Source organism: Cucurbita pepo, chromosome 10 (assembly GCF_057944985.1).
Source record: "Cucurbita pepo subsp. pepo isolate OVF chromosome 10, ASM5794498v1, whole genome shotgun sequence".
Taxonomy (NCBI): domain Eukaryota; kingdom Viridiplantae; phylum Streptophyta; class Magnoliopsida; order Cucurbitales; family Cucurbitaceae; genus Cucurbita; species Cucurbita pepo.
The window spans coordinates 6,239,504-6,258,500 of NC_141807.1; the positions used below are offsets into that span (position 1 = coordinate 6,239,504).

The 18,997-nt window shown below is 38.0% G+C and overlaps 2 protein-coding genes across 2 annotated transcripts; both read left to right on the top strand.

The window, feature by feature from the left end:
* Positions 1-277: 277 nt before the first annotated feature.
* On the top strand, positions 278-4,527 carry LOC111803338 (BTB/POZ and MATH domain-containing protein 4). The gene is given in 5 exon segments (XM_023687690.2): positions 278-862; positions 2,303-2,648; positions 2,771-3,050; positions 4,068-4,199; positions 4,202-4,527. Coding segments are annotated over 5 exon segments (1,263 nt in total). The 5' UTR covers positions 278-476; the 3' UTR covers positions 4,321-4,527.
* Positions 4,528-6,178: 1,651 nt separating this feature from the next.
* On the top strand, positions 6,179-14,254 carry LOC111803328 (cationic amino acid transporter 4, vacuolar). The gene is made up of 14 exons (XM_023687677.2): positions 6,179-6,871; positions 8,035-8,236; positions 8,503-8,587; positions 8,897-9,037; positions 9,131-9,249; positions 9,331-9,427; positions 9,664-9,836; positions 9,940-10,006; positions 10,982-11,140; positions 11,271-11,514; positions 11,706-11,802; positions 12,397-12,509; positions 13,687-13,762; positions 13,846-14,254. The coding sequence occupies exons 1-14, from the start codon at positions 6,700-6,702 to the stop codon at positions 13,997-13,999; spliced, it is 1,899 nt and encodes a 632-aa protein (XP_023543445.2). The 5' UTR covers positions 6,179-6,699; the 3' UTR covers positions 14,000-14,254.
* The last annotated feature ends 4,743 nt before the right edge of the window (positions 14,255-18,997 follow it).

Genomic DNA, 18,997 nt, shown 5'->3' on the forward strand with positions numbered 1-18,997 from the left:
TAATAAATATTAAGAGTGTTAATTTACTTTAAAATTTTATGTTATTTTTTAAACACGATATATATTAAAGAAAAGGATATTTTTAAAATTTTTAAATTTTGAAGCGTATTAATGAAAGGTTTTAAAGTTTAGAATATTTTTTAAATAAGTATTTTTTGGAATCAATTAAATAGAAGATATTATTTAAAAATATTTAAATTTTATGTGTATTTTTATTAATTTAGAAAAATACATATTTTTTTAAGCAAACTATTTATGGATAATTTAAGACAGCGATTACTGATTTTCCATTGAATAAAAACTCAAAATCCTTCTCCCCCAAATCTTCGTTTCATTCTCTCTGTAAAATCTCCGGCAGAAGCTTCAAAATTCCATCCCCTTCGCACCCTTTCTCCTTTCCAGGTTCGTATTCTCGGCCTAGGGTTCTAATTCCGCGTTGAATCCCATGATCATCTCGTTTCCGCAGCCATAACAAGATGTACTCGCCCAACAACAGCCCCTTAGCTTCTCCGACGACCTCTCGGTCTGTTACTGAAACTATTAATGCCTCACATAACTTTGTGATCAAGGGTTATTCTCTCGCTTAGGGTATCGGCGTGGGAAAGCATATTGCTAGCGAGACTTTTACCGTCGGAGGGTATCAGTGGGCTATATACTTCTATCCTGACGGGAAGAATCCGGAGGATAGTTCAGCTTATGTGTCGGTGTTCATTGCCTTGGCCAGCGAGGGCACTGATGTGCGTGCCTTGTTTGAGCTCACTTTGGTGGACCAGAGTGGTGAAGGAAAGCACAAGGTGCATAGTCATTTCGATCGATCGCTCGAGAGTGGGCCTTACACGGTCAAGTACAGAGGTAGCATGTGGTAAGAATTATGCTTCTTAATGTTTGAGTTTTCTCCTTTTTGTTGTCAATGAATGAATTTAGAACCGTGGGTAACGATTAGTTGCATGATGTTTGATCAATTGCCATTCATTTTGACATGTTTAGAGGATGCTTAGCAATTATGAAATGGATGCCTTAGATTTTCAAATTGGGAATATATGGATAAGGAATATTTTTCTTCCTTTTAGCTCAATATTGATAGCTAAACAGCAAGGTGGGTGTAGTTGTCGAACCACAATGATGAACATGTGGGATAATTAATGAGGAACCATGGGATGTGCTTTATTGCATACCCTGCAGGCTGTGAGCTAAATTGCCTATCAAACACAAAACTACTTTTTTTTCCCTCCAAACAAGAAAAGAAAATTTTAATTGAATTAATGAAACTTGCAAAAATCCCTCAGGTACTTCGATTCCTTGGTCATACTGGAGTTATCTCCATCTCCCCTCCCTCCTTCGATTCCCTGGTCAAGCTTCAGCTATGCTTGGATCAGTGGACTTTCCTTCAAACACAAACAGGTCATACTTGCAAAAATTCCTCAAGTACTTCGATTCCCTGGTCATACTGGAGTTATCTCCATTTCTCCTCCCTCCTTGATTTGTCACAGCAGCCTGGATCAATGTCTGCAGGGTTTCAATAGTCAACGTCACTGTTTTGGAGGGTGGAGACACCGCATGCTCTGGCGCTTGTACTGGTGGCATTTCCCTCTGGGAGGAGTCATGAGTGGGGTCGGATTCAGTCAGAGAATGTGTTTCATTTTATAATTTATGAAGCCTAATCAACTTGATTGCTCGACTTTTTGTCTTTGTCTAGCATCCCTATTTGTCGTACTAGATATATCTTTGGAGGCTTTTGATACGAAGAATGAGAAACTTTTCGATTGTGCAATTCCATCTTTTCCTTTGATAATGTGGCTTGAAAGTTAAGCATATATTTGAAGCAAATCTTGATTGGGGAGTGGATGCAACCATACTAGCTCTAGTGCACCAGTTCCATCAAAACCCTCTAGTTAAGCATGCTTGGGGACCTAATATTATGGTGACTGGTGACGAGTTGATAGTAAGGGTGGTGAATCCTAACATATGAATTACCGTTAGCTTTTTTTGTTTTCATATTCGATCCGTTGGAGCATTTTAAAACAAGTGAATTAACTAATATTTAATTTTCTACATGAATTTCTTTTGCACCTTTCTTCTTGATAACCATCTTCTTGCTATTGGATATATGATGAAGTACATGATCTTTGTAACTTGGTCTGAAATCAAAGATTGAGCTGGCATAAATACATTAGAAAATATGTGATTGTGAAAAGGATTACTTTTCACTTTTTTCTTTCACCAAATGGATTGTATGCAAGCTCGTTTTTATGGTTTTTGTAGTTATTATTAATAATTATTGTATTATTTCCTTTGGTCTTAGGGGCTATAAGCGTTTCTTCCGAAGGACTTCACTTGAAACATCGGTTTTCCTTAAGGACGATTGCTTGAAAATAAATTGCACTGTTGGTGTTGTTGTATCCGGAATAGACAGTTCAAGACTACACTCCATCCATGTCCCTGAATCTGATATTGGAGCTCATTTTGGCACATTACTGGACAATGAGGAGGGTTCAGATGTCACTTTCAATGTGTCAGGGGAAAAGTTTCGTGCTCACAAGCTAGTACTGGCCGCTCGCTCTCCTGTTTTTGAAAACGATTTTGTCAACATGATGGAAGAAGATAATGATGAAATTCATATAACAGAAATGGAACCTAGGGTTTTTAAGGTGAATTCTCTAAAAAAAAGCTATTACTTTTGCCACTTCCAATATGTAATTGGCTGGATTTGTAGCACGTCCAGTGTGCTTATTCTCGTCTGGTGACGGTTTCTTGCATTTCATCTGTGCAGGCTCTGCTGCATTTCATTTATAGGGATACTCTCCCAGAAGATGATGAGTTCTTAGAAGCAAGCTCGTCTTCAGTTCCATCTGTACCTGATTCATTACCTGCAAAATTATTAGCTGCTGCTGATAAATATGATTTACCCAGACTTAGATTGATGTGTGAATCTGTACTTTGCAAGGACATATCTGTGCACTCTGTATCCCATATGCTGGCCCTTGCTGACCTCTATCACGCTGCTGATTTGAAGTCTGTTTGCCTAAAATTTACTGCTGAAAATCTTGTTGGTATGTGTTTGGCTGACTCTCATTGAAGAATTAGCATTCTATGGATCAATTTCAGCAGCTATGCATATTCCATAACATGGAGTAGAATTATAACATTATGCTTTCCGGTAATCTTTCTTAGTTGAAATTTGTGCACATCTGTTGAGCATTTGTTTCTGTGAATTATCCTGCTGAATATTTGTCTTTTAGGTGACTTGGGCGACATTTTACTTTTCTGATTAGGACTGCGCCAGTGTGCGGGGCTGTTTTTTCTCCTTCACACCTTACAATTGGTCGAAGATACTTCGTGATTGTTGGTGTGCATCTTCTTCAATAAATGCTATAAATGTTTGCTTGGTGGTGGATGTATCCATGCTTATTATTGTTTGTGTTTTTCTACCGTCTTGAAGTCGTAAATAATCTAGGATTTGAATTGATGATGCAGTGTTGTCTGCCTAAATTTTGGCCCTTAAACCACAGGTTACTATTTTATTTTCACTTCAGAGTTCAAGAATCTCATGAAATTAGGATTTTTTTGTCATGCTAAGAGTCTGACTTGTGGATAAACTATTTTCCGAAAAGAAATATTATCTGCCACAGTCCATTTTACATACTCCAGGAGGAAGGCATGCAGGGGGGGGGGGGGGGGGGGGTTAGTCCTCGAGCTTGAGATAGGGCTGTATTCTGTTATTCTTTCTGTTAAGATGAGTGGATACTGTTCTGGTTGTGCACACATACACTATGATGAATGGATACTGTTCTGGTCGTGCACACGTACACTGTGATGAGTGGATACTGTTCTGGTCGTGCACACGTACACTGTGATGAGTGGATACTGTTCTGGTCGTGCACACGTACACTATGATGAGTGGATACTCTTCTGGTCGTGCACACGTACACTATGATGAGTGGATACTCTTCTGGTCGTGCGCACGTACACCATGATGTGCATTATTTGAAGATATCTTTTCTCTTTACCTTGAATGTTGACAACTTCTCTTTATTCATAATGTCTGATTGTCCAAAGGTTTGATGCAGCTGTAATGCAATCTGATGGGTTTGAGTTTCTCAAAGAAAACTGTCCATTGCTGCAGTCAGAGCTTTTGAAGACTGTTGCTAGGTGTGAGGACGAGGAGGAGCTTAGCGGAGGAGGAAAAAGTCGTAGCGTATGGGCGGGGATACAAATGACAGGAGTGTGAGGCAACAGACATGGGAAAATGGAGAAAGGAGTCGAAGCCCGTGGATGCAGCATTCGGATGGCGGTGACGCCTGCATACCGAAACCCAGGTGAGAAGGCTAACACACATACTTGGTAAGTTACTATTGTGATTTGTATAATAACATCTATGACATGAACTTAGCCACTTAGTAGAAAGCTAAGTGTTTGTAGCATTAGAGAATGTAAAGGGAAAGCATTGCTCTTGTTGTCTATTTGTGCTTTTGACGAAATCGCTTTGGCTAGATGTCATGACCTTTGAATGGAATTTTGATTTCTCCATTTCTTTTGCTTCTCTGAAGTATCATCCCATTGCCTCATTGTTCTGCTTATTTTATTTTCATAAAACACAGATGGAGTATAACGACCCAATCCCAGCGTTAGCCGACATCGTTTATTTTGGCTTTCCCTTTTGAATTTTTCTATAAGGTTTCTAAAACATGTTTGCTAGGGAGAGGTTTCCACACCCTTATAAAGAATGTTTCGTTCTCCTCTTCAATCGATGTGGGATCTCTAATCGATGTAGGACTCCCCAATCCATCCCCTTCAGGAACCAACGTCCTTGTTGGCACACCGCCTCGTATCTACACTCATTCGGGGTTCAGTCTTCTTGCTAACACATCGTTTGGTGCCTGGTTCTGATACCATCAATCCTGGGACCTATGGGTTATATGGGCCCACCACACATTTGCTGGAGGAGAACAAAACCTTGTTTATAAAAGTTTTGGTGTCAGGTTCTGACACCATCAATATCCTGGGACCTATGGGTTATATGGGCCTACCACACATTCGCTGAGAACAAAACCGAAAACTTCTCACTAGCAGTCGCGTTTTAAAGATCTAGAGGGAAGACCCAGAAGGAAAAAATCTAAAAAAGATAATATCTTCTAACGGTGAGCTTGGACCGTTAGAGTTAGAATTTGAATTTGAACTTTTTGTTGTTTGTTTTGTTCGTTGTGTTTTCATTGGGTCGGATTGTTTGATTAGAAAAATTTATAACTCGAACAATTAAGTTGAATTTAAACAATAACCCGATCCAATCCACGGCGCACTCCTTGTCATTTAAAAAAATGTGGTCTTGTGGAGCACATTTGAGCTTGCGTAGCAGTTATTTTTATGATAAGCTAATTCTTTGAAATTTCTTTTCTTTGGCTTTCTTTTTTGTCGTATCTGTCGACAGTGAGCAAATTGTAATTGAAGACTTCCTCACTATTTCTCCACCTTTACATTCTTTTATATATAAATTTTATTTTATATTTAAAAAATTATCCCAAACTTTCAATTTTTTTTTAATAATATTCTTAAAATTTTTTTAAAGACCAAAATAATTAAATTTTCTCCATTTAACAATTACCTCTTATAAATTTTCAACGAATTATTTTAAATGATTTTTTTTTATACACGAACTCAAAACTAAATTTGTAATTTAATTATTAAAATAAATTAATCCCTAATTTAAAAAAATGAAACATATAATTCCATCCATAAAAAAAATTAAACTTAATTCAATTATCTATATATTTAAATATGTCAACACGAATGTAGATCAATTATTATTTAATTATTAAAATAAATTAATTTCTAATTTAAAAAAATGAAACGTATAATTCCATTAATAAAAAAAAATTAAACTGACTGTATATTCTAATAACTCAATTATTATTCAATTATTAAAATAAATTAATCCCTAATTTAAAAAAAAATGTAACTTATACTTCCATTAATAAAAAAAAAATTAAACGGACTCATTCCTATATTCTAAACATGTCAACTTGAATATAGTTCAATTATTATCTAGTTTTAATCGAAAATTTAAATCAAACGGTTAATTTTACGGAGAAATTTAAAATCTTGCAGAAAAAAATTGGAGTAAATTTAAAAAATTGATTCCCAAGTGAAGTAAGAGTACAAACCAAAATATTAAGAACGATGAAAGATTGAAATGATTTGAATCTCTCAATTTTCTTTCGTTCTTATCAAAACGAGGACCGGAATGGAAAATCCAACTTCGTTTGCAATTGCAGCCGAAATTGGAAAATCTTCTACTAAACTAATACCGATGCCATTTTAATATTCCATCTCCAATTATTCGTTTGCCGCAAATCAAGGGAACACAGAATCAAACAAGGAGGGCCAGCCATTAAACTCGGTGAATCCGTGGGAGAAGCTGTTCCCGTTTCCTGTTTCCTGTTTCTTGTTTCAAGTTTCAACCGAAGCAGATAAGTTCCTTCCAAATTTCGTACCAAAAATTTACAGTATGATGATCTGTTAGATGTAATGGGATTGAGGGATATAAGGGGGCATGGTGCGTTGTATTGGGAAGTGTGAAGATAAAGATAATCCGATTTGTCTATTGTTTCTGACACCTCTTTGAATTTCTGAAGTAAACTGGCGATGGGTTTTCAAGAACTGTGATAAGAACAGCGAGTTTGATCATCTTGGTCTGTGAATAATATGCTGGTTCGTGAGCAGAGTTCGAGGGATTCGGATGTTGATTATGGAAGAAGGTTATCTGGTGTTTTTGAAAGTTTGGTTAGGAGAAAGCAGGTGGATTCTGAGAATGTAACGAGGGAGAATCATCATCAACTGGCTAAGAAATTATCTACGCTTGACCTTGTTGCCATTGGTGAGTTTTTGGGGGGTTTTCATGATTCTGCTTTCTGTAATTTGCTCCTTCTGGGATGGATTGAGTAGGGTCATGTTTAATGGTTGTTTGATTTTTTCTTCTGTTCTAGATTCTTGCTTTTCCATGGACTATTTGGCTTACAATGTTTTGAAATTGAGCTATGTATCATTGGGAATTGTGCTGCCTATGTTGTGCAAGTTGTTTTTAAGACAATCCTATGAGTTTTCTAATGTAAGCTTGATTTTGTTGGGAGAGGAGTACCACGTTAACTAATTAAGGGAAAGATCATGAGTTTATAATTAACGAATACTATCTTGATAAAGGGTGTTATTTGGTCGAGGATTCCAAGGAAGAAGTCGAGCCTCGATTAAGGGGAGGCTGTTCGAGGGCTCCATCCATAGGCCTCAGGAATGGCTCTATGGTGTACTTTGTTCGAGGGGAGGATTGTTGGGAGAGAAGTCTCACATTGACTAATAGGGAAAGATCATGAGTTTATAAGTAAGAAATACTATCTCCATTGGTATGAGGCCTTTTGGGGAAACCAAAAGCAAAGCCATGAGAGCTTATGCTCAAAGTGGACAATATCATACCATTGTGGAGGTCCGTGGTTCCTAGTGTGGTATCAGAGTCATGCTCTTAACTTAGCCATGTCAATAAAATTCTCAAGTGTCGAACAAAGAAGTTGTGAGCCTCGAAAGTGTAGTCAAAAGTGACTCAATTGTCAATCAAAGGGTGTTCTTTGTTTGAGGGCTCTAAGAAGGGAGTCGAGCCTCGATTAAGGGGAGACTGTTTGAAGGCTCTATCCATAGGTCTCAAGAGAGGCTCTATGGTGTACTTTGTTCCAGGAGAGGATTGTTGGGAGAGGAGTCTCACATTGACTAATTAAGGGAAAGATCATGGGTTTATAAGTAAGGAATACTATCCCTATTCGTATAAGGCCTTTTGGGAAAACCAAAAGTAAAGCCATGAGAGCCTAAGCTCAAAGTGGATAATATCATACCATCGTGGAGGTTCGTAGTTCCTAACAGATTTTGTTATCTGAATGTGTTTATCATGTCTCGAACATATAAATTCTTTCTTGCGGATTGGGTTTCTATTGTTTTTGGTTGGTTAAACTAAAAGGGTTATGATGTGTGATGATTGCTTTGCTTCCTCCTCATCAGGAGTTGGAGCTACAATTGGAGCTGGAGTGTATATTTTGGTTGGAACAGTTGCTAGAGAGCACGCAGGACCCTCTCTTACAATATCATTCTTTATTGCTGGGGTAGCTGCAGCACTCTCAGCATTTTGTTATGCGGAGCTTGCTTGTCGATGCCCATCTGCAGGGAGTGCCTATCACTATACATATATTTGCGTTGGAGAAGGGTATGACGATTTTTTTATAGCGTTCCGAGCTTGCTTACACATATATTCACCAATTTCACAGCACAACTACTTGTCTCTACAATACTTGGTTGCTAGAAAATTCATTATTGAATGACAATGAGGCTTCACTTTTACTATTAATCCGAAAGGATGTGATTTGTGTTATATATAGCTGGCTGTAAGCAGCTAGCAGCATATTCGTTACATTGTGCATAAACTTATTTGACCCTCGTTTGGCGACTAACTGTGTGGTTGATTACTCCCAGAGTTGCTTGGTTGGTTGGCTGGGCACTGATTCTGGAATGGACGATCGGTGGTTCTACGGTGGCTCGTGGCATAACTCCCAATCTGGTATAGTAAAAACTTCCTACATTCACTCATGGTCTTAAACTTGAGACTGGGAGTTGGATACTTGGTTCCTTATATGAGACTAAACATGCGTTATTATAGAACTTTTGAGGAATATATTAAACAATAATAATAAAAAGAAACGGCTAACCTGAGCATAACTCATTTGGTTCAAACATTATATCTTCGATCAAAACATTAGAGGTTCGAATCTCTACTCACATATGCAGTTGAATCTATTTATCGTGCATGAGATGTTTATGGTGCTCACTGCGCAATTTCTCGTGATGCTATCATTTTTGTTCATTTCAGGCACTGTTTTTGGGAGGCGAGGATAAGTTACCGGTTTTCTTGGCCCGTATTACGATCCCTGGACTTGGTATTGTTGTTGATCCATGTGCTGCAATCTTAATCTGTATTGTTACTGCCCTTTTGTGCTTTGGGATAAAGAAGGTGTTTTCAGTAGAACCATGAAATCTTTTCTTATCTCATCTGCTCTTTCGCTTGTGGGTTCCTTTATTGTGAAGTACAATGGTTATTTTTCAGAGTTCATTGGCTCAAACCATAGTCACAACTATAAATGTCTGTGCTTTGCTTTTCATTGCTATAGTCGGTGGATATCTTGGTTTCAGAGATGGATGGGTTGGATACGAACTTCCGAACGGGTAAAGGAAACTACTTTGTTTGTGATTAATTTTTTATTCGAACGCGTATCCCTTAGTTTGCACTTTCTTATGTTCTTGTAGATACTTCCCCTTCGGTGTGAATGGGATGTTTGCTGGATCTGCAGTAGTTTTCTTTTCGTACATCGGATTTGATTCAATTACTAGCACTGCTGAGGAGGTACTTTTTACGATCTCGTTATCGCTGTGAGATAATACTTTCTTGTCCCAGGAAATGAAAATGACCTCATTTATAGTTTATGTTAACAACGTCATTCTCACTTAAGATCATGAGGAACGGATTAAGGATACGAATAAGAACACCGAAAATATGGATTTTAGAAATTCTGTTTCGTTTGGTCTACCTCTTGATAGTTTTATAGCATTTCATCACTATTTGAACTTTTGAATTGACAGATGAAAAATCCTCAACGAGATTTGCCCCTTGGCATAGGACTTACTATGCTTATCTGTAGCATTTTGTATATGCTCGTTTCGACGGTGATAGTTGGCTTGGTACCGTATTATGCCTTGGATCCAGACACCCCTATCTCCTCTGCATTTGCTAGCTATGGTGTGCAATGGGCCATGTGAGGATTCTCTAAATTGAGGGAAATTCATGGGAATCTTTGCTTGTTCTGTTTATTTTTTACTTTCAGTATTTCTTTTAAAAGCTAGCATTTTCATTCTCAGGTACATAATTACGGTTGGGGCAGTGACTGCTCTTTTTGCAAGCTTATTGGGTTCAATTCTTCCTCAGGTATGTGCTATAAAAGTTATTTTCCATGGTAGATAGTTGGGCAATTACGGTTCATGGGTTATCGTCTTGGTTGGCAACTGGTCGTGTGTTGGTACAGCTATTAGTTCCTTGAAGAGGTCGATTTTCGTTTTCGTTTTCGTTTAAGGTGGCCACTTGCTGGCGATTATGGCAATAGTCTAGTTTTTCTTTGCTCCTAGCCCACCTTTATTAATCTCCAGAAAGGCCTTGTGCAGTCTAGTTTACACCAGGCAACCTATTGGGATGTCTTGAACTAGGGGTCTGTAAGGATGACGGTGAACGCCAATTCAAGCTCTGTCGATTCTCTCAAACTAGGGGTCTGTTGGCAACCTATTGGGATATCATCTAGAGCTTGAACTAGGGGTCTGTTGGTTCGCTCGAAACGTCCCAAGCCCTCACACCAATCAACCTATTGGGATGTCTTGAACTAGGGGGTCTGTACGGATGACGGTTAATGCTAGTTCAAGCTATGTCGGTTCTCTCAAACTACAATGAGATATCATCAAGAGCTTGAACTAGGGGTCTGTCAGTTCTCTTGAAACATCCCAAGCCCTCACACCAGGCAACCGATTGGGATGTCTTGAACTAGGGGGTCTGTACGGATGACGGTTAATGCTAGTTTAAGCTATGTCGGTTCTCTCAAACTACAATGAGATATCATCAAGAGCTTGAACTAGGGGTCTGTCAGTTCTCTTGAAACATCCCAAGCCCTCACACCAGGCAACCGATTGGGATGTCTTGAACTAGGGGTCTATACGAACGACGGTGAATGCTAGTTCAAGCTCGGTCGATTCTCTCAAACTACATTGAGATATCATCAAGAGCTTGAACTAGGGGCCTGTCGGTTCTCTTGAAACATCCCAAGCCCTCACACCAGGCAACCTATTGGGATGTCGTGCTTTTATTTTAAACGTGAACTACTTAATTGTTAAAATTTCACATTCCTTTATTTTCCAGCCCCGGATCCTAATGGCCATGGCTAGAGATGGATTGTTACCCTCTATTTTTGCAGACATCAATAAGCACACTCAAGTTCCAGTAAAGGGCACCATTATAACAGGTCTTTTTGCAGCAGCTCTGGCCTTTTTTATGGATGTTTCACAGTTGGCTGGAATGGTAAATCAAGGTTTTCATATAAGCTGAAGATGAAATGATTGAAGAACGATCAAATCTATTAAAAACATAAACAGAATACATTAAGATTCTAATTCCATCTTTTCTTATATGCTTCTTCCGTTGAATACAGGTAAGTGTAGGAACACTTCTTGCATTTACTACAGTTGCATTATCAGTTCTGATACTCAGATATGTTCCACCACATGAGTCCCCACTTCCATCTTCACTTCAAGAGGCTATCAACTCGAAATTATCACAGTTAGATGGTGAGAGCCCGGAAACCGATAGCAATGTTGTTGGAGATTCATCTGGTTCAAGCGACAAAGGAAACACCATGCTCAGTTACCCTCTTATCGAGAGAGACGTATCTCGAGGTTAGAATGACTACTATCTCTACGTCTTGTAAAATTTTTCTTTTATAAGAACAAGCTGTTTGTAAGTGAAATGATACGTAAAGATTGAACCGAGAGATTTTTCCATGAATAATAATCCGTTAAGCCTCGGATTGTAGATGGTAAGGATCTGTGGAGCTATAAGTTGACATCTTCTTTTAAAATGAATGCAGAAGAGAAAAGGCGAAAAACGGCTGCTTGGGCTATTGCACTTGTCTGTATAGGAATTCTAATAGTTACATTCACAGCTTCAGCCAAGTATCTCCCCAGGTAATCAACTTTAGAAGCCTACGTTTTAAGTGTGTGGAAACCATAATGTATGTATGAAGTCTTAAGCATTGAGATGCGTTGCCTAAAATCGTGAGGCTGACGGCGATACGTAACGGGCCAAAGCGGACAATATCTGTTAGCGGTGAGCTTGAGCTGTTACACATGGTATCAGAACCAGACACTGGACGGTGTGCCAGCGAGGATGCTGGGCCCCCAAGGAGGTAGATTGTGAGATCCCACGTCGGTTGGAGAGGGAAACAAAACATTCTTTATAAGGGTGTGGAAACCTCTCCCTAATAGACTCGTTTTAAAATCGTGAGATTGACGGCGATACGTAACGGGCCAAAGCGGACAATATCTGTTAGCGGTGGGCTTGAGTTGTTAACGTAGGTACTGAATCATATGAGGAGCACAAATTTGTTCCATGTTTTAGACCTTAGCTCCATGGAACATGCACAAATTTGTTCCATGTTTTAGACCTTAGCTCCATGGAACATTATAGTACTGCTGAAAACATTATGTATGGACGGCATGAACTATCTAAAGTAGCGCACAACCTATTTTGAATTCAGTTCTAACGATTTCTGTTACCAGCATTCCTCGCTTCGTCTCCTGTGGAGTCGGTGGAGTTCTTCTATTGGGTAGCCTGATTGTCCTGGCTTCCTTAGATCAAGATGATGCAAGACACAGCTTTGGCCATAGAGGAGGTTTGTATCATTTATACTGTGAAATCATAATTATCTATCCTATAATTGATTGGTGGAGGTGGCTAGGCCCACTTGCTTATGAGCGTTATTAGGCCTTTTTGTAATGTAATTATGAGTTTGATCATGTTCTTTTAGATTCGAGTCCTTTTTCTAGCAAGCGTCGAACTCTTTTTACTGTTGGGGCTTGTTTTTTGTCTTTTTTGTGCGCGCCCGGGTATATTCTTTCATCTCTCTCTTTGAGATCTCACATTGATTGGAGAGGGGAAAGAAACATTCTTTATAAGGGTGTGGAAACCTCTCCTTAGTAGATACGTTTTAAAACTTTGAGGGGAAGCCCTTGAAGGAAAAACCCAAAGAGAACAATATCTGCTAGCGGTGAGCTTAGGCTGTTACAAATGGTATCAAAGCCCGTCACCGGTTGCTGGACACTCAAGGGGGTGGATTGTGAGATACCATATCGGTTGGAGAGGGGAACGGAACATTCCTTAAAAGGGTGTGGAAACCTCTCCCTAGCAGATGCGTTTTAAAACCTTGAGGAGAAGCCCTTGAAGGGAAAGCCCAAAGAGGACAACATCTGCTAGCGGTGAGCTTGGGCCCTTACAAAGGGTATCAGAGCCAGTCACCGGTCGTTGGGCTCCTAAAGAGGGTGGATCTTGAGATTCCACATCGGTTGGAGATGGGAACAAAACATTCCTTATAAGGGTGTGGAAACCTCTGCTTAGCAGACACATTTTAAAACCTTAAGGGGAAGTCCTTGAAGGAAAAACCCAAAGAGGACAATATCCGCAAGTGGTGGGCTTGAGTTGCTACAAATGGTATCAGAGTCAGTCACTGGTCGCTGGGCCCCCAAGGGGGGCGGATTGTGAGATTCCACATCGGTTGAAGAAGAGAACGAAACATTCCTTATAAGGGTGTGGAAACCTCTCCCTAGCAGACACGTTTTAAAATCTTGAGGGGAAGCCCTCGAAGGGAAAGTCCAAAAAGGACAATATCTGCTAGCGGTGAGTTTGGGTTGTTACACTCTTAGTTTCTTCTTAAAAAAAAGCTGATTGAACTCGATTAAATTTGCTAACGACACCGCTTGAATTAATTGTTATTTGTTGACTGTATAGTCGTCTTTAAATGGCAATGTTATCTGGATCTTACTTAGCTGTGCTTGTCATTTTCTTTCACTCAGGTTTTGCTTGCCCATATGTGCCTTTCTTACCAGCTGCTTGCATTCTTATTAACTCTTACTTGCTGATTGATCTTGGGTGAGTATTGACACATGAACTTACCATTCAAATCAACTTCTGATGAATTTTCTACTGATCTATATACTGAACCCGACTTTCAGGCTCGCAACTTGGATCCGGGTTTCTGTCTGGTTTGCAATCGGCGCATTGGTTTACGTGTTTTATGGTCGGACTCATAGCTCACTGGTTAATGCAGTCTACGTGCGCACCGATTATGTCGACGAGATCTGTTGCTCATCGAATCATGTAGCATAGTCTTCATACATAGCTTGGTACATCGAAAAAGGTTTGCTATGCCTCTATGCTCATTTATGTGAAAGTAAACTCGAATAGTATATTTTGGGGGTATATATCGATCAAATTGTATATTTGGTTCCTAAACTTTAATAGTATTTCGTTTCTTTAAATTTATTGTAAAAAGTTCTCAAAGTACATACAAATGTAAAGTAGAATATTGTCATTTGGGTTCGTGTAGTTCTATTTGGGTCAATAAGGTCTCGTTTTGTTGCCCTCGTCTTTACCCCTAAATCATTCTCGTGTTTTTTTTTTCCAATCATATGTATAATTTTGTTGGTTATATTACACGTTTAATTCTGAACTTTGAGATTTAGTTTGTTATTGAACTTAAAAAAATATATATTATGTCGATGGATTTTCAATTTTGTTTCAATTAGGGGTGTACATTCAACTCGACAACCTGGACCAACCCAACCAGAACGAAAAGGGTTGGGTGGGTTGGATTAGCATTTCGAGTAGGGTTGAGTTCATTTTTCTAAACCCAAACTGAATTTATTTGGTTTCGGGTTCGTGGGACAAAACCTTCAGGTTACCCAGTCAAATAAAAATATATAAAATATATTAAGAATCCATCATTATTAATGGGTTTGCGAGAGTGGTACCTTGGCCGGTCTAAGGAATCTCAGTTTGAGGTCAATTTTATTATTTATTTAATTTCATGATCTATCCTTATATTTTTATTATTCTAACAAATTCTCAAGAAAAATATCTGGATTTAGTTGGGTTTAATTTTATAACAATGTTAAACTAGGTTACAATTTTTGCATTTCTTTTTTTTTTGTGAATTTATTTATTTATTATTATTATTATTATTATTGTGTGTGAATAATTATAAATTGATTTGTGTTTGTTTGTGATATTTTAATATATTTTTTTATCTCGTATCAGAATATTTATAAATTGTGGATAAATAAAACTTGAAAAAAATTGAAACCCCGAAAAGAGAGAGAGAGAGTTGGGTTGGGTTGTGAAAAGTTTTGGGTTGGGTTGGGTTGGATGGTCAATTGTGAAAAGTTGGGTTGGGTTGGATGGTCAGATTGTGAAAAGTTGGGTTGGGTTGGGTGGTTGGATTCAACCCCGACCATGTACACCCTTAGTTTCAGTAGATTCTTAAACCTTAAACATATATGACCGTAACTTCCAATTTTGTGTTTAATAGTTACATGATATATTTTAAGATATAAATTTGAATTTTATGTTTAACATAATCCTAAAGTTTCGATTTTGTGTTGAGTAAATTTGTGGATTTTAAAAATATCGAATGTATCAAAATGTAGGTCATTTAGCCTGTGATCACGGTGGTAAAACCTGTTCACTAACGAGTAATTATCACAATTTTATTTCACAAGAACCATTACAATACGTACAAGAGGTCCTATAACAAGTCCTATAACATTTGAAAACAACATTTTCATGTACGCATAACCATCACAACAATCACAAAACAAACAAAATGTAAGCATATCTAACGATCACGAAAGGCGTCCAATATAAAAACTACTTACCTCAATCCGAAAAAAGGGTGAACAATCTACTATGATCCACATCCTCTTTTAGCTAGTCAACACTTCCTTCCGCACAACTCTTTCCCTCAGCGTTATGTGGTTTAATTCCTTAGAGATACTCTAATTACGATGTCATGGAATGTCTGGGTATACTTAGATCTTGAAAGATCCAACGAACACCATGTTTCCGTTATGTCTCATGAGATACTTGACGAGTCATGCATGATTAAAATGAATGATATGCAATGCACATGTATGTATGTGGTGAAGTGAACCCGATGAATAGGTTCTGATATTATGAAACGACATAGGTCAAGTTAGACCACGACATAGACTAAGTAAAGTTTAAGGTCTACGAAAAATGTATATTATATCTTTTAAGTCTTTAACATATTCTAAATGTTTTAAATTAATTTAGTCCTTACACCTCAAGATCATGAGCGACTAGAGGTATAGACCCGAGTGTATTCATAGGGTGGACTAAACTTGGGGAGTTAGTCTCGAACTCCTAGAAACGAGAGACGAGATGTAAACGATCTAGAAGCCCAAAAAACTTGTAGACTTCTACGACAAAGATGACTAAAAGAGCTGATAGGCTTGAAAGTAGGGTGCACGATGTCATCAGAACCCCTAAGACCAAGCCACAATTCTATAAACTGGCCTCGAAGAGACATTAGGGACTACGCGGGTGGGTAAGCTCATCTATTGAGCGTAGAATAGATAGAGGCAAAAGCCGCAGATTCGTAAACCAGTACCGAAAAGAGATTAGGGACTACATTGGTATATATTACAAGGGGTTTCTCTATTGTGTGTAGAAATGAGTTAAAACTCTAACACCACGACTCCATGAACCAGTCTTACATGGATAGACATCACGTGGGAGTGCTCCTATTGAGTGTAGAAATGGAACAAGGCAAAAGCTGCAGTTCCGTAAACCGATCTTGATAGTGACCGAAATTACATGGGTAGTTGACTCGTGATGGATGATTAAGATCTGTTGAGGACTTCACGACTTACCTACAAGCTTAGATAGCTACAGTAAAAAGCCTGAACTTCTTAGAGCCCAAAGAAAAACCCGTGATAACCTACTAGGTTAAGGATGCGAAGAGTCTACAAGTAGGTTGCTTATTAGGTATATTTATAAACTCACCTGTTTTTTCCTTTTCTTTTTTAGGTACTAGTCGAGGTGAGGAGGTGCTCGGAAGCTGTGTTATCACAGAGGGGTGTCGACCCGGGGTGTTAATAACGTGAACACCTTTTTATACCGTTTCTTTTTATTGGATTTTTAACAATGGTTACATGTCTTTTAATCCGTGCAAAATTTTACAGTATTTTTCATATTTTATTGTTTATTTTATTTTACTTTTAATTTAATTATTTTCACTTTCGCCTTTTTGGTCGCAGTCCAATTTCTCAAAGACTTGAAAATCAGGTCATGACATCATGTGCATTGTATATTACGAGCACGAGAAGCCCAAAGTTTCGGGTTAGTTGGGTTGATGATTCGAGCAACTAGAATAAATTTCAAAACTCAACTCAACCCGATCCTCATATCAAACACTCACATGTTACAACGACCTTAATCTTAAAAGTAGGGTAAAGTTGGATTGAGCTGTAACAATATTTTTGAGTTTGTCTGTAACGGCTCAAGCCCACCACTAGCAGATATTGTTCTTTTTAGACTTTTCCTCTCGAGCTTCTCTTCAAGGCTTTAAAACGTGTCTACTAGGGAGAGGTTTCCACATTCTTTTAAAGGGTGTTTCGTTCTTCTCCCCAACCGATGTTGAATCTCACAATCCACCCTCCTTCAAGGCCAAATGTCCTCACTACCACTCGTTCATTTCTCCAATCGATGTGAGACCCCTACCAAATCCACTCCCTTCGAGGCTCAGCATCCTTGCTAGCACACCGCCTCATGCCTACCCTCTTCGGGGAACAACCTCCTCGCTGGCATATCACCCGGTGTCCAGCTCTTATACCATTTGTAACAGCCCTCAAGGCTTTAAAACACGTCTACTAGGGAGAGATTTCAACACTCTTTTAAAGAGTGGTTCGTTCTCCTCCCCAACCGACGTAGGATCTCACATGGTCGAATTGACTCAACCATAAAAATGTCAACCCGCATGTTGAATTTTTTTTAATGACAAAAATACCCTTACAACTTTCTCTCTCCCATCCATAAGTGGTTGATGAGACATGGGTGGATGTCCTATATTGAATAAATAAATAAATAAATTAATTAAGGAAGAAGCTTTAAAATAATTTTAATTGTCATTTAATTTGACTTTTTTAGAGTTTTTCTTTCCTTCTACGTCTTTATAATACAAACCTAATCCTTAACCATAATCCTTTTTTTTAATTTGAAAGTCAAATTAAACTTTTAATGATTATTCAAATTAAAAAATAAAAATAAAAAAATCAACATCACTGATTGGATGATTGGAGGGACTGTCTCATTCCCGATAGACATGTCATAAATTGTTAAACTATTATATAATTAATTGTAACTAAATATATTAAATCATATTAAGACGTGTACTCACATTTATAGTAAGTCGAATATTGAGACGTTGAATAAAATAAATTTTATGTGCAAAAAAAAAAAATAATATCTTAATGATATATTCATGTGCTTTTATGGAACGGCATAGGTCAGATTGGACAACGTCAATTAAAATTAGAGATTCGTGGGCATCGAATGATATGTAATGCACACGTATGTATATGCCAAGAAATGTTATGTTATGAATAGTATGGAAGTATGAAGTGCATCACAATCGTATATCATGATTTAGTAACGTGGGACTTCAGGCATGTTGTATGTCACGAGCCAATACATACACTATGATATGATACCCGCTCCTTTGTTTTCGATGGTTTCTGGCAACGTGAGAGCATATGTTAACTAGTAGCTAAATCTAGAAAGAATGCACATGAGTCCCGTATAGTGGGTTCATACGTGTGCGTGAACTATGTGTACAGAAATACTATATACAAATTTATTCAAAAATAAATAAATAAAAAATAAAAGAAAATACCCATTTATGATTGGGGTATTTTAGTCATTTACTAAAGCTAGATTAATTTTTACCGCTTTTACAATAACAAAAATCTTTTTCATTTTTTTTTTAAACGTATAATCAAATTTCTATTTGGGCCGAAGGAAGCCCACTCAACCTTCCAGGTAATAAAAGCAAGGCCCATGGATAATTTCGGTTTTTTTTTTTATAAATATTTTTAAAAATGTTTACAATATTATTTTAATATTATATAGGGTTGGGTAAAGTTGGATTGTGGTGTAACAATATTTTTGATTTGGTCTGTAACGGCTCAAGCCCACTACTAGCCGGTATTGTTCTCTTTAGGCCACCACTAGCCGATATTGTTCTCTTTAGGCTTTAAAACGTGTCTACTAGAGATGTTTCCACACTCTTTTAAAGGGTGTTTCGTT